Source organism: Myotis yumanensis, unplaced genomic scaffold (genome assembly GCF_028538775.1).
Source record: "Myotis yumanensis isolate MYYU_CA2020_CCGP unplaced genomic scaffold, mMyoYum1.0.hap1 SCAF_2, whole genome shotgun sequence".
Lineage (NCBI taxonomy): Eukaryota > Metazoa > Chordata > Mammalia > Chiroptera > Vespertilionidae > Myotis > Myotis yumanensis.
In genome coordinates, this window is record NW_027223753.1 from 213395164 (window position 1) to 213408482 (window position 13319).

Sequence of the window (13319 nt, forward strand, 5' to 3'; positions counted from 1 at the left end):
TTCTAATGAAAAAGAATAGTAAGAATAAATTGTTAGCCCTAGCTGGTTTGGCTCAGTGGATAGAGCATCAGCCTGAGGACTGAAGGGTCCTGGGTTTGATTCCAGTCAAAGGCACATGCCTGGTTTGCGGGCTCGGTCCCCAGGAGGGGGTGTGCAGAAGGCAGCCAATCAATGATTCTCTCTCATCATTGATGTTTCTATCTCTCTCTCTCTCTTTCTTCCTCTCTAAAATCAATAATAAAAACATATAACAATAAAGAAAAGCTCTTGAGCAAATTGTTACTTTTAAAAAAAAGAATAATTTTTTAAGAGCTATGTAAGTCTGTTATATTAATGTGAAAGGATGAACTTCATGTGATAGTCTTTTACCAAATTACAGTTAAAATACCAGTGTACTCACCTAAGTTTCTCTCACTTTCGGCATAATCTTTATACTGCCTACCCTAAAAAAAAAACAAAAACACACAAACACACACAAAAACCCACATTTGATTTATACCTGATAAGATTCAAAAGCATGGTTCTTGATTTTTAATGTAAAGATTATTAGCACTGAACTAAAAAAGTGCACATTTATTTATACACTTTGAATGCAGCATCTTCAACCAACGCGTCACTAGACCTTTTCCCGGTGTTTCCCTGAGAGCTCTTTAAACTCAGGCAGAAACACTTTCCATCACTCATGCTCTGGCACTGCACCTTCTTGCTGCCGAGGTCCTGCGTTACTTTCCCTTCTGAAATCACCTCTTCTAAAGCATGTATAGCTCTTCGTAAAAACTCACGTAGCACAAAACACCTATACTCAGATAGCTCTAAATCAAAAATCTTTAAGAGGTAAATCTCAAAAATTCTCATCACAAGAAAACAATTGTAACTATATGTGTTGATGGATATTAACTAGGTGATTTCACATATAATCAAATCTTGTTGTACACCTAAAATCATATGTCATATGATTTCCACTCTACTCGATTTTTAAAAACCTTACAGTAAAATCCTTTAAGAAGACGTAACAAAAAGTTAACTAATCTACTTACCACCCCATCACAGAAGAGTTGAGTCACACGAACATAATCATTGGGCATAAATTCAGAAGCAAAGACACTATCGTCCTCAAAAGGGGACTCTTCTAACCAGGCATAATCTGTGGTGGTGTACTCTCCCAGGGCCAGAATGTCCATGGCGCAGCGTCCTAAGGAAACAACACAAAGCCAAGTCAGTGATTAAGTCACTCAGCTACAAGAAGCAGTCTGCCTGGCCTCTAGGACATTTTAGAAAAACACCTGGAACTTATGCCCCAAGGAAATAACTCCAATAAGAACACTGAGCTCCTGAGAGATTCTTGTCCTCATTCTGCAATTCCTTCCTCAACTTTCTTCAAATATCAGTTTAATCTATTTCTTCTTTTTCTCAAATTCAAAGTCACCAACCTCTACTCTGAATTTATGTTTACACGTCTCCTTCAGACGGAGGATAATTATGGGCATCTTATTCATCTTTTATGTGCCTAGCACATGGAAGCCCTCAAGTGTTTGCTGAATGAACAAGACATCTTTCCACTGCTGCCCTTTTACACCATCTGCTTTTACTGCATCCTGTGAAAATCATTATTTCACAATCCACACACTGCTACATTCTCAACCTTCTGGCTAGAACTAATCCTGACTCCACTGAGGAAACATTTCATTTCAGCTGCTCATACTTTCCTACTCATCCCTCCGTGTGTTTATGTCTTGGGCAAAGCTGCACAGCCGAGTGGTACAGGGTGAATCTATCAACCTCTTCATCCCCACAGCCACACCAGACCTTCCCTCTCAAGAGCTGCTAACCATCCTGCCCCAACACTTCTCAACTACAACAGTCAACACTGCTGATTGCAAAGGTGGGCAAAACCCCTCATGTTCAATGGGGAAAGGAAATTAGGGCTTTCCTTTTCAAACTAAGGTTTCTTCCCCTGAAGAAAGTTCAATAAGATTTAAAGCTTTCAAAGAAAAGCTTCACAACCTAAACATCACTGAAAAATGCAGCATTTTATTACTTCTAACTCTAGCCCAAGTAATGGCTTTCTTTTCCTATCATCAGCAGCACCATTTTTTATACCTTTTGCTTCCCCACTATTATCTCACTATTGCTAAGACAAACCAACTTTCCGTTTTCCTAAGCAAGACCACTATCAGGTCTTAAAACACAAATCATTTCTTTCATTCTTATTACGTCCAATTTGCTGTATGAAAAGACCTCACAATATCAGAGGTGAAGAACAACAATCTTCCTGGCAAATTCTGTGTTCTATTTGTCACGTTATTTCAAGCATGTCACATGCACCCCTTCAATCCTCATAGCAAGTCTTCTCAGTTCAATTGCCATCACCCCCACTGTTCGGATGAGAAACATTCTAGATGAAGTAAGTAATATGCTCAAGGTCACCAAGCTAGGAAGGATTCAAACCTAGGCCCTCTGATTCCAGTCTCTCCTCTCAAACACTATATTGTACCATGTATATGTTTCCTTGTCATTGCCAGCTAGGTACCTCCTGGTTGTCATGTTTAAGAACTCGGACAACTAGTTGGGAGTGTTCCCCTCTCCTGCAAATTCTATCATCCCAGACACACCCAGGCCCATACAGATGACCCCTTCAGGACCCTAGCCTTGCAGTTTATCTACCTTCTCAGCTAAAATGAACTGCACTGCCCGCCTCATCGAGGCTGCTCTTTCCCAAGGTCACACCTCAGATCACTGCCCATTTCTAACCGGTTTTTAAATCTAACTCCCATTAGCTCCTCTGAGAACAACCAAGCGTCATTACAGCTCAAGTCTCCCCTGCCTCCTCCCAGAGACATTCTTCAGCCTCCTCAGGGCTCTTCTTCCTCTTCTCCCATCCAAATCCTCCATTCGCATTTACTTTGTTTCCTACAACTGGGTTTCCTCTCCCAGGAAGGTCATTAGTGACCTTCTACAACAGATTGATTATATGTAATGTCTGGACCCTGACCTATTCTAGGTCAAAAATATTCTGAGTTAAGCATTTAACTCCAAAAGCGAACAATGACTTGAAAAAATAAAGAGACATTTTGGCACCCAAAGTGTGGTATATAATACGGGACCTATGCTCTCCTGGGAAATATATACACTTTTAAACTCATTTGTTTTACAAATGTTTTGTGTGTGTAAATACAGAAAGAGCCAAACCTGTCTGTCACAGCCCACACGTCACTGTCATGGCATCGGTTACAATACAATTAATGGGCTCACATCCGGCAGACTGAGCCACTGCGACGTATCAGCCTGGCAGATCTCACCAATACCACACCCTACACCAACTATACTGTAATTACACCGCTGGTGTAACTTTTATTTTCTATTTTGTTTTAACCAGAAAGGCGATATGGCATAGTGGTTAAGAGCATGGACTCTGGAACCAGACTGCATGGGCTTGAACCTGGCTCTCCCATTCCCTCAGTGTGTGATCTTGAGCAAGTTACTTAACCTCTCTGTGCTTCAGTGTCCTCACATATCAAATGCAGACAGCACTACTACCTGCTTGATTAACCAGTTAATAAATTTAAAGTGCTTAGAAGAGTACTTTAGCACACAGTAACTGCTATAAATACCAACTATCATTAACATTAATACTAGATGAGCCTTTTTTCTAACCCATTGTTTGGATGCTTCCAGCTAAATGGTCTACCTCAATTGCTAAATCCAAAGAGCACTTTTCAGCTTACAACTTACTTGACGCTGTTGACCACTTCCTCCTTCTCAGAACTCTTCATCTGGACTCCAGAGACCATCTTCTGGTTCTCCTCCTATTCTTCTGGCTGCGCTTCCTCAGTCTCCATGGGCTCTTCTTCTCCATTCCCCGCCACCCAAATGTCAACTCTCTTTTCTTTTCACGCTTACTCTCTCCTTGGGTGACTTGTCCACCACACCCATGGCTTAACACAGCCCTTTCTGAACTTCCATCATCTGCACAGCTTCACCATGATTTTTGCCATTTCCACATGTCACATGTATTTTTATTTACTTGATATTTCTTTTATTGGTCTCGCCTGGCCTAATTGATAATATCCATGATGTCATAGGTTTGATGTACAATGTATGCTTTTCATACACATTAAATTCCTAACTATTCAAAAGTTGTGTTTATTTATAACCAGTTTAGGTTATCTCATACTACACAACAGTGGAAACGTCCAAATGCTCAAGCCGCTCAAAGCTCTCCAGCCTGGGTTGTATCTCATGATTCTAGAACCTGTCAACTGCTACTGGATTTAACCTAGATGTCCCACAAGCCTCTCAGATTCAATAAGTTGAGAGACAAACTTATCGTTTTCCTCAAAAATAAAGGAAACCAAGTTCTTTCCTCTTTCTGTATATCATCAGTTAATTGCTCTACATGCCACCTGCTTACCCAAACCAGAAACCTGGGGGTCAATCTAGACTCCCCAGTTTCTTTCAACATTTCTACCCAACTGACCACAAAGTCTTGTCATTTCTACGCCCCTAAGAAATCTAAAATTAGCACACATACACCTCTTCATGCCCAGGGCTGCTGCCTTAGTTGTAGCTTCATCTTTCCCCTCTGAACTGATTTCGCAAGCAAGTCTCCTAACTGGTGACATGCCTTCAATCTTGGCATCCTCTAAAACTCTGATCATAACACCATTCAACAGCTTCTCTTCATCTTCAGAATAAAGTCCAAACTCACTAATGTAGCACAGAAGGTCTTCTGTGATCCTGTTCCTGCTTTTGTCTCCACTCACTGCATGACACTCAACTTACAAGCCAATCATACTCAGCAACTACCTGTATTCCTAAACAAACCTTATGCTGCCCACCCAAGGCCTCCCAGTCCTTAATACTAAATTCCAGGAAGCCTTTCCTGATCTTCTTGCTACCACCAAGTTTATTGCTGTACCTCTTCTCTGGAATCCTGGAGTACCCTGCCCATATCTTTTGACAGCAGTTTTCACAGTTTGGTCATCACAGATTTATCTCTGTAGGTTCTCTACGGGTCCAGAGGGTAAAATGTGCCCTACCCATCTTGATTCCCTAGACTGTTTCCCAAATTTTTATTCACATTCCCCAAAGTAGAAAACTTTGCCAAATCACCTACCACCTGTACTGTCATTTATTTAATATTTTTCTTTAGAATAACTTCAATATAAACATGTTTTAATAGAAATTTTGATATCACCAAGAAATCTTATGTTTGGTATGACAGAATATTTTTCTAGTACAAACTAAAATATTTGAATAAAATTAAATATTAAAGTAACTGACTTATTGACTATCACTACAAAAAAAGTGAGTCCTAGTTTTTAAATATTTTTATTTTGCTGAGTTCATAGAAATAGGGAATATTCAAAGCCACCCTTACCCTGCAAAAAAACAAAACAAAAAATCAAAAACCCTCTTGCTAGAACTAAACCTGACAGTCAAGAGCTACACATAATAATGCCAAGAACAGTAGTTGGATCAGGACACTGAGCTCTGGACCAGAAACAAAGTGAGGGAACCGAGAAGTGGTCCCACGAAAACTCCTCTACTCCAGTCAAAGCTGATATATAAATCCTATCAGAAGGAAAGCACCCCCCAACCAGACTCTCAAGAGTCCCAGAGAAAGATCAGATAGGAGTTCATAATCAAAAATCACTAAATGCAGAAGGTTACAGTCCACCATGAGGGAACACAACAGAAAAAAAAAAAAAAGCAACAAATTTAGACCTCCTAAGTACATCAGACACTGGGATTGCCAATACAGTCTACAGAATATGTATGGATTCAAAAAACTGAACAAGAAACATTAGACCAAAGGAAAAAATAAAAGACTGGGTATATCTTAGAAAGAACTAAGTGAAACTTTTAGAAACTTAAAATATAGTTGTTAAAAGTAAGAGAAAAAAATGGATGGGTTAAAGAGAAGATTAGACACAGGTGAAGAAAAAATTAATGATCTAGAAGATGTGCCTGGTGAAATTACCCAGCATTGTATATTCTGTAAAAGAAACAGGGAAATAAAAATATGAAAGATAAAAAGTAAGTGATCTGCATACACTCTGATACATATATATTCAGTTAAATTTCCAGAAAGAAAGAATAGGTAAAGCCAGAGAGAGACAAAATTTAAAGAACACATGCCTCAGAATATTCTACACCCCATGAAAGACAAGATTCAGAATCAGGAAACATGGGTATATAAAAGAGGATAAATAAAGAGTAATCTCCATCTAGACTTAGAAGTGAAAGGTCATAACATCAAAGACAGAAAATCCAATGTAGTCAAAAGAAAAAGAATATTTTCTTCAAAGCTTAATAAAACTGGCAGCAGAACTTGCATGTAAAACATCTTCACTATGCAGACAGAAAATAAACTATCAATCTAGAAGTGTATATGCCTCAAAATGATCTCTCAGGAACAAGGGTAAATAAAAGTAATTTTAGATAAAAACTGGATTTAACCAAGATGTCCCAGAGTTGACACCAAGAGATTGAACTAACTTCTTAGAAAATAGCAAAGACATAGTCTCAGTGAATTAAAAGAGAAATCCAGAACTATTTTCTTTATAAGAGACACATAAAATATAAAGATATTTTTTAAAGTGACAGTGAAACAAAGGAAAAGAATATTCTGTAAATTATTACCAAAAGAAAGGTGGGATAGACAAAACATTAGGCATGGAGAGGATCACAACATATGTCCACTAGGAAAATAATAAGCTTGCATGTATCTCATCAAATAGCCTCAAAATACAGAAAAAGAAAAAGTGTTAGGACTACAAGAAGTCTATTAGAATAGTGGACACTGCAACACATCTCTCTCAATTAGGTCAAACAAACAAAACTAACAGACAGTCTGAACAACACAATTTACCAGCCTGACCGAGTGGATACATAACAATTAGTATACATACTCTTCACAGGTACACACAGAATAAAATTCACTATGTACAAGACCATAAAGCAAGGGCAAACAATTTTTTTAAGACAAAATGCACATTATGTTCTCTGACAACAATTAAGAAATGAGTAAAAAGAAAAAATGTTAATGTAAATAAGTTTGAAAATTTAAAAACATGTAAGTCAAAGAAGAAATAAAAATGGACATCTAAAAAATGCTTAGATTTGAAAGTTAATTAAAACACTAAATTAAATCATGTTAGATAAAGTAAAAATGACCTTTGAAGAAGTTTATGGCTTTATATGCTTATACTGGGAAAAAGGAGTAACTAAAAATTAATAAGCATACAATTTAAGTTAAAAAATAATGTAAAAATAAACCCAAAGGAAGAAAATAAATAAATAAGAAAAGATATCAATGAACTAAAAAAACAAAAATATAATAGAAAGGACTACTTAGGCCAAAAATTATTCCTCTGCCCAGATTAATCAAATTAATTAATCTACTTGATTAATTAGTTTTTTCAAGACTAATCAAGAAAAAAAATAGTCGCACACAAATAACAATCACAATAAGGGAACACAATCACAGATAAAATAGATTTAAAGGGAATTAAGACAATAACATGAACTTGATGCCAATAAACTTGAAATTTTTGTTGAAAGGTCAAATTTCTAAAACTTACTAAATTGACTAAAGGAAACACCTAATTTCAACTGCTAATTTCTACTAAATTATTAACATCTGCAATTCTTTCACAAAGAAAACATTCGCTCTGACAGTTAAATTCCACTAAACTTTCAAGAGACAAATCACTCCATTCAAACTGGCTCAGGAAAGAAAAAAAGAGGACCTACTCTCTAACTGGTATGAGGCATGTGTAACCTTAATATCAAAGTCAGACTGGACAGTCAATAAAGAACAATGGCAGGTGATTTCATTCATAAGACAAATACAAAAATCCCAAGTAAAGTATTAGCAAGCTCTATCTAGTAGTTTGCAAAAAGACAATTCACCAACAACAATTTGGGTTTATCTCAGGAAAGAATGTAAAATTAAGAATTTTAAAATGTGTTAAGTGGAATCCGTTACATTTAACACATTAAAGGAGAAAAAACTCAAGATATTCTCAACAGATACAGAAAAGCATGTGACAAAATCACAAAGACTTCCCTAACTTAAAGAGTATCTACAAAAATTCATAACATTGTTTTTAATGGAAAAGCATTCCCTTAAAAGTCAGGAACAAGACTTTTATGTCCACTATAATCACTTCTAATGAACAACCATAATCACTTCCACTAAACATAGATCTAAAAGCACGCCAGCATATAAAGACAAGAAAAATAAACAAAAGGGAAAATTGAAAGAACTCAAAGAGTCACTATTTGTAAATGATATAATTATCCACATAGAAACCCAAAAGAATTACAGAAAATATTAGAAACAAATAGATGACTAAAGATCAATATTTTAAAATCCATTAACTCTCCATTTACCAACAATAAACAGAAAATAGAATCTTAAAAAAACAAGTTTATAATAGCAAACAAATCTACTAGAAACATCGAAATAAACATTTAAAAACTGTTAGATGTGTATGGAGAAAATGACAAAACTCTATTAAAAGACATTTAAAACCTAAATACATAGAAATACCACGTTCTCAGACAGGAAGGTTCAAAATCTTAAAGATTTCAATTCTCCCCTGAACTTATTCAATCAATTCCAATTCATTCCCAAAGAATGTTTCATGTCAGGTGACAAACTGATTCTTAAAACAAGAACAAAGATCCAACAGCTGAGACTCAAGCCCCCCCCCTCAATTATCAAGATTTCTGGTTATGCTATAGCATTAGAAATTAAGACAGTGGTATCAACACAGACATAGACAAGTGGACAAGTGGCACAGAAAGGTTAGCCAGAAACAAAGCCATGTATATAGAGAATAAACATGAAAAGGAAGTGGTTCAGGGTATCACTGGTGAACAGAGAATCATTTCAATAGATGATCAGAGGACAACTGTAGCCCCTTGGGGGAGAAGGGGGTGAAATGAGCATCACTGCCTCACACCATACACAAAAATCAATACAGATGGATTATGAAGTTAAATGTGAAAGGCATCATTTTAAAACTTCTAGAAAGGAACACAGGAGAATGTCTCTACAATCCCAGGGCTATGGAAAGTTTCCAATTAGACTACATTAAAACTAAGAACTTCTGTTCACCAAAACAAAAACACAAAAACATCAAGAGTTAAAAGATAGGTCACAGAAGGTATTTACAGTGCATATAATCAATAAAGGACCGGTGTTACAGTTTATTAGTTTTTAAAAGTCAACCCAATAGAAAAATGGGTAAAAAATATGCCAGGTATTTCACAAGAGGAAAACAGAAGGTTTGTAAACATGAAAAGAAAACTCATTAATAATCAAAGAAATACAAATTAAAACCACAATGATACATCACTTCATACCCATTTGATTGGCAAATATTAAGAAGTCTGATGATAACAAGTGTTGGAGAGGATATAGATCAACTAGAACTCTTACACACTGCTAATCACAGTATATAATTTGACAAACTGCTGGCCAAAGTATAAGGTAATACAACCACATCAGAAAACAATTTGGCATCACTTTGTAAAGTCCGATATTCATGACCCATAAGCCACAATTCCACTTCTACCAGATAGCTTATCACAGTGGTGTCCACCCCTTTTTTATTCACAAACCATCAAAATGCCTTTAAAAATTACATACTCTTCATAGTTTAAGAAGACAATGAAAATTTTTTACCTAAATTTAAATGAATTTCTGGAGTATCAGTGACATTTTAAAATAAAAGTGAAATATCACTGGTTTAAATTGTATTATAATTACTGCAGCAAAGTTAATAAAAATACTAACTATATACAGTGACAATTACACATAAAAAGTTAAAATTTTTTGGAATGCAGCTCCTAAGGAGATGGGAAGTGCCTGCTTTGAAAGAGGCTTTCCCTAACACTAAACACTGTATTTTAAATTATCCCATTTTTTCTGTGTAGTTTTCCCACTTGGGGTAATGCTCTAGGCCAGCCGTGGGCAAACTACGGCCCGCGGGCTGGATCCTGCCTGTTTGAAATAAATAAAACTAAAAAAAAAAAAGACCGTACCCTTTTATGTAATGATGTTTACTTTGAATTTATATTAGTTCACACAAACACTCCATCCATGCTTTTGTTCCGGCCCTCCGGTCCAGTTTAAGAACCCATTGTGGCCCTCGAGTCAAAAAGTTTGCCCACCCCTGCTCTAGGCAGATTCCATGTGGGTGAGTGGAACTGTGAAAAGAAAGGGGGGAAACTAGAACCAGGAGGAGGCCACTGTGATAAGCCCTCGGCATTACCAATTTCAGGAGGTACCTATGAAACCTGACCTATAAGTTGATTCATAAACATCACTTGTGCCCAAGTCCTCCCTAGAAAATCATCATCATTCCCTGGGCGGCATATACCCAGTGAGAAAATTAGAGAAGTTCTTGCAACTGTGTCCTAGAATATATGTACAAGAACCTTCATTAATAGCAAAACCTAGAACCAAAATGCCCATCAACAGAAGAATGCATACACTGTGTTATATCCGCCCATGGAATATTACACAGCAAAGAAAAATGACAATTTAAATCTGTACTTGTTTTGAGAGAAATAAGCAAGTCCAAGAAAACTGTATCCAATATTCCTTTTTTAAAAAACTCAAAAACAACAGATACCATACATTGTTGAGGGATGTATACATATCTGACAAAATTATTTTTTAAGAAGCAATGAATGACACAATTCAGAAGGTAAGTCACTCTGGAGGTGAGCACATTCAATACAGGTTATTTTATGCGTGTGTGTGTTTTTGGAATGAGTGGTGGATCGATAGGTGTTCATTTTATTATTTTGCTTCACAAGTTAAATAGGTTATATATATTCTGAATGTATCAAATATTACGTTAAATAAAGAAAAAAAGATTTTTAAAAACAATTCATCATATGAAAAAAAGTAGTTAAATCACCTCACCTGCCACTAGAGAGGTACATGATGGAAATTATTACCTTTATATCAACCATAGGAACTGACATACATTAGGTACAAAATAAATGTTTATTGCAATTAACCTTATGAGGACCAAGTTAGGTAAAGACTGAGCCAGTTAGCTGCTTGAGATAAACTCGGCTAGAGCAGAAGCCAAATTTAGCTGCAAGCTAAAGTTATAAGGTAGCTGGTCATTAAAGAGAAGGCAGAAATGTAAAAGTTAGCAAGGATGTGAAAAAATGAGCACCCTCCCTCAATACCAGTGAGAGTCACAATTAGAACCACCATTTTGAGAGCTTCTGTGATTTTTGGTTAAGTTGAAAATGCACATATCACTACTATCCTGCAAAGGACTAGGTGTATTTCCCGGAGAAATTTCCAAATGTGTGCACAAGCATACAAGCACAAAGATGTTTATTGTGGGTTTGTTTTTAAGAGTAAAAAAACCAGAAACAACCTCAAAGTCCATCAACAGAGAAATGGATAAATAATGGTATATTCATACAATGGTTTTCTATACCAGCAATGAAAATGAACCAAAGATAACTCAAATTTCCAAATTATTTTGTTTATAAATATCAAAAGGTAGTGCTGATTGAAAAAAAGCAAGTTGCAAAAAGATACATTTTTTTCATACCATTAAAGTTTAAAAACACACTATATTACTGCTTATGGATTCGCCGTGATCCAAGTATACTGGTAAAATATGCAAGGGAATGATATTCACAAACCTAAACACGGAAGGAAGGGGAGGAACTGAGACCATCTCCAATACCTACAATTTTATTTCTTAAAAAAACGGATCTAAAGTAAATTTGGCAAAATTATTACATCTGTAAATCTGAGTCATGGATTGGTTAGACGCCCCCACTTAGTATTGCATATATGAAATATACCAGAAATTAAAAAGAAAAAAATAAAGGAAAGTTAGGCAAGAGTAAGACAATCAAGCAAATGAACACTAAAACGCAGCCCTAGAGCAGAGAGCAGGCACCTTTCTTTGCACAAGAGGAGTAGTTGGGTCCCTAACGGATTTTAAGTTTCTTTCTCTGCATATCCTCATAATGAATTCCGTTTCCCTTAGAATAAAAATGCCAATTTCTTGTAATAATAATAATAATAATAATAATAAAAAGTCCTAGCTAGAGCTGGAACAATGAGAAAACTGCTCCCAGAGGAGAAGGAGCACAATCTTAAAACATCTACCTGGTTGCCCTCGCCAGGATGTCGGGCGGAATGGAGATGTGAACGGCATCAAACACTGCGTGAGCCGTTCAGTATTAGCGAGAACGCCAGGGCCGGCTAGATGTTATTGATTTTGCAAATATTGGCCAAAGCCTGCAATCCAAGCAGGGCTCTGGGGGTGTAGGGCGCCTCTGGAAAAGGCACGCATGGTAGCGCCCAAATCCACCTACGCCTCCTCTCCTTTTTGGGGCGCGGGGCCCCCTAGTGAATGGGCGGGCTCGACGCGGGAGATGCCGTCAGCACCACGCAGCAGCTGCTGGCGGGACGCAGCAGTCCCCCCCTCCCCGTTAGCTCGGGGGGGTGGAGGAGGCTCCGCAGAGGCGTCAGAGAGGGGAGGGCTCAGGGGACGGGAGGGGCCAGCCCGGACTGGAAAACAGGTGGCGCAGACACGGGAAACACAAAACACGGAGAACGAGGCGTGCACGAACGTTCCCGCACACCCGCACACTGGCCACGCACTCCACAGGACCCAGGCGCACGGGGACACGCGAGGACGCACACCCGGGCGAGGGATGCTGCAGGCGGGGGTCGCGGACCCACCGGAGAGGGGCAGTGACACCAAGCGGGGTCACCCAACCGGCCGGGGGCGCCCGCGCCGTCGCTGGGAAGAACCCGCCCGGACCCCAAAGGGCTGGAGGCGACCCACGGGCGCGTGCCTGCGCGCTGCGGCCGAGGACCCCTCGCCAGGCAGCGGTGTCGCCCTCAAGACGAGGGTGCGCGGGCGGCCAGGGGATGTGCACACACGGGGGCCACTCCCACCCTCGCCCCTATGCCCCGAGGGGCCCACGCTGGCAGAAGGGGGAAACCAGACAAAAGGGACACACCCACCGGGGCCGACAAAGGCGGCCACACCCCCAGCGCACCGGCACCCCGTCCCACGCACCCCATCCCACGCAGACACGCCGCGGGCACCTCAGCGCGCGACGCGCACACACCCACACTCACCACACACCCACGGAGAGGACCTGGCGGGCCGCTCTTCCCGGGCATCTCGGCTTCGGTGCGACACGGTGGCACATCCAGGAGCCCTGCCGCGCGCCAGCGGTGCACTCACCCGGGCCCGCCGACCGCAAGCCTCGGTCGCGGGCCGCCGACGCCACCGCTGCCGCCT

At 39.1% G+C, this 13319-nt stretch overlaps 1 protein-coding gene across 5 annotated transcripts in view; it reads right to left on the reverse strand.

The window, feature by feature from the left end:
• The window catches only part of TTC3 (tetratricopeptide repeat domain 3), a 104115-nt gene extending 90879 nt beyond the window's left edge, over positions 1–13236 (reverse strand). For 3 of the 5 annotated variants that reach the window (XM_070407207.1, XM_070407208.1, XM_070407206.1), the window contains exons 1-2: positions 1038–1192; positions 401–443 (exon numbers count right to left, since the gene is read on the reverse strand). In XM_070407207.1, the coding sequence (XP_070263308.1) occupies positions 401–443; positions 1038–1181 (187 nt within the window). In that variant the 5' untranslated portion in view covers positions 1182–1192. Of the gene's footprint in view, positions 1–400; positions 444–1037; positions 1193–13153 lie in introns of those variants that run through there. The other 2 variants (XM_070407209.1, XM_070407210.1) reach the window with 2 other exon arrangements.
• Between the last annotated feature and the right edge of the window lie 83 nt (positions 13237–13319).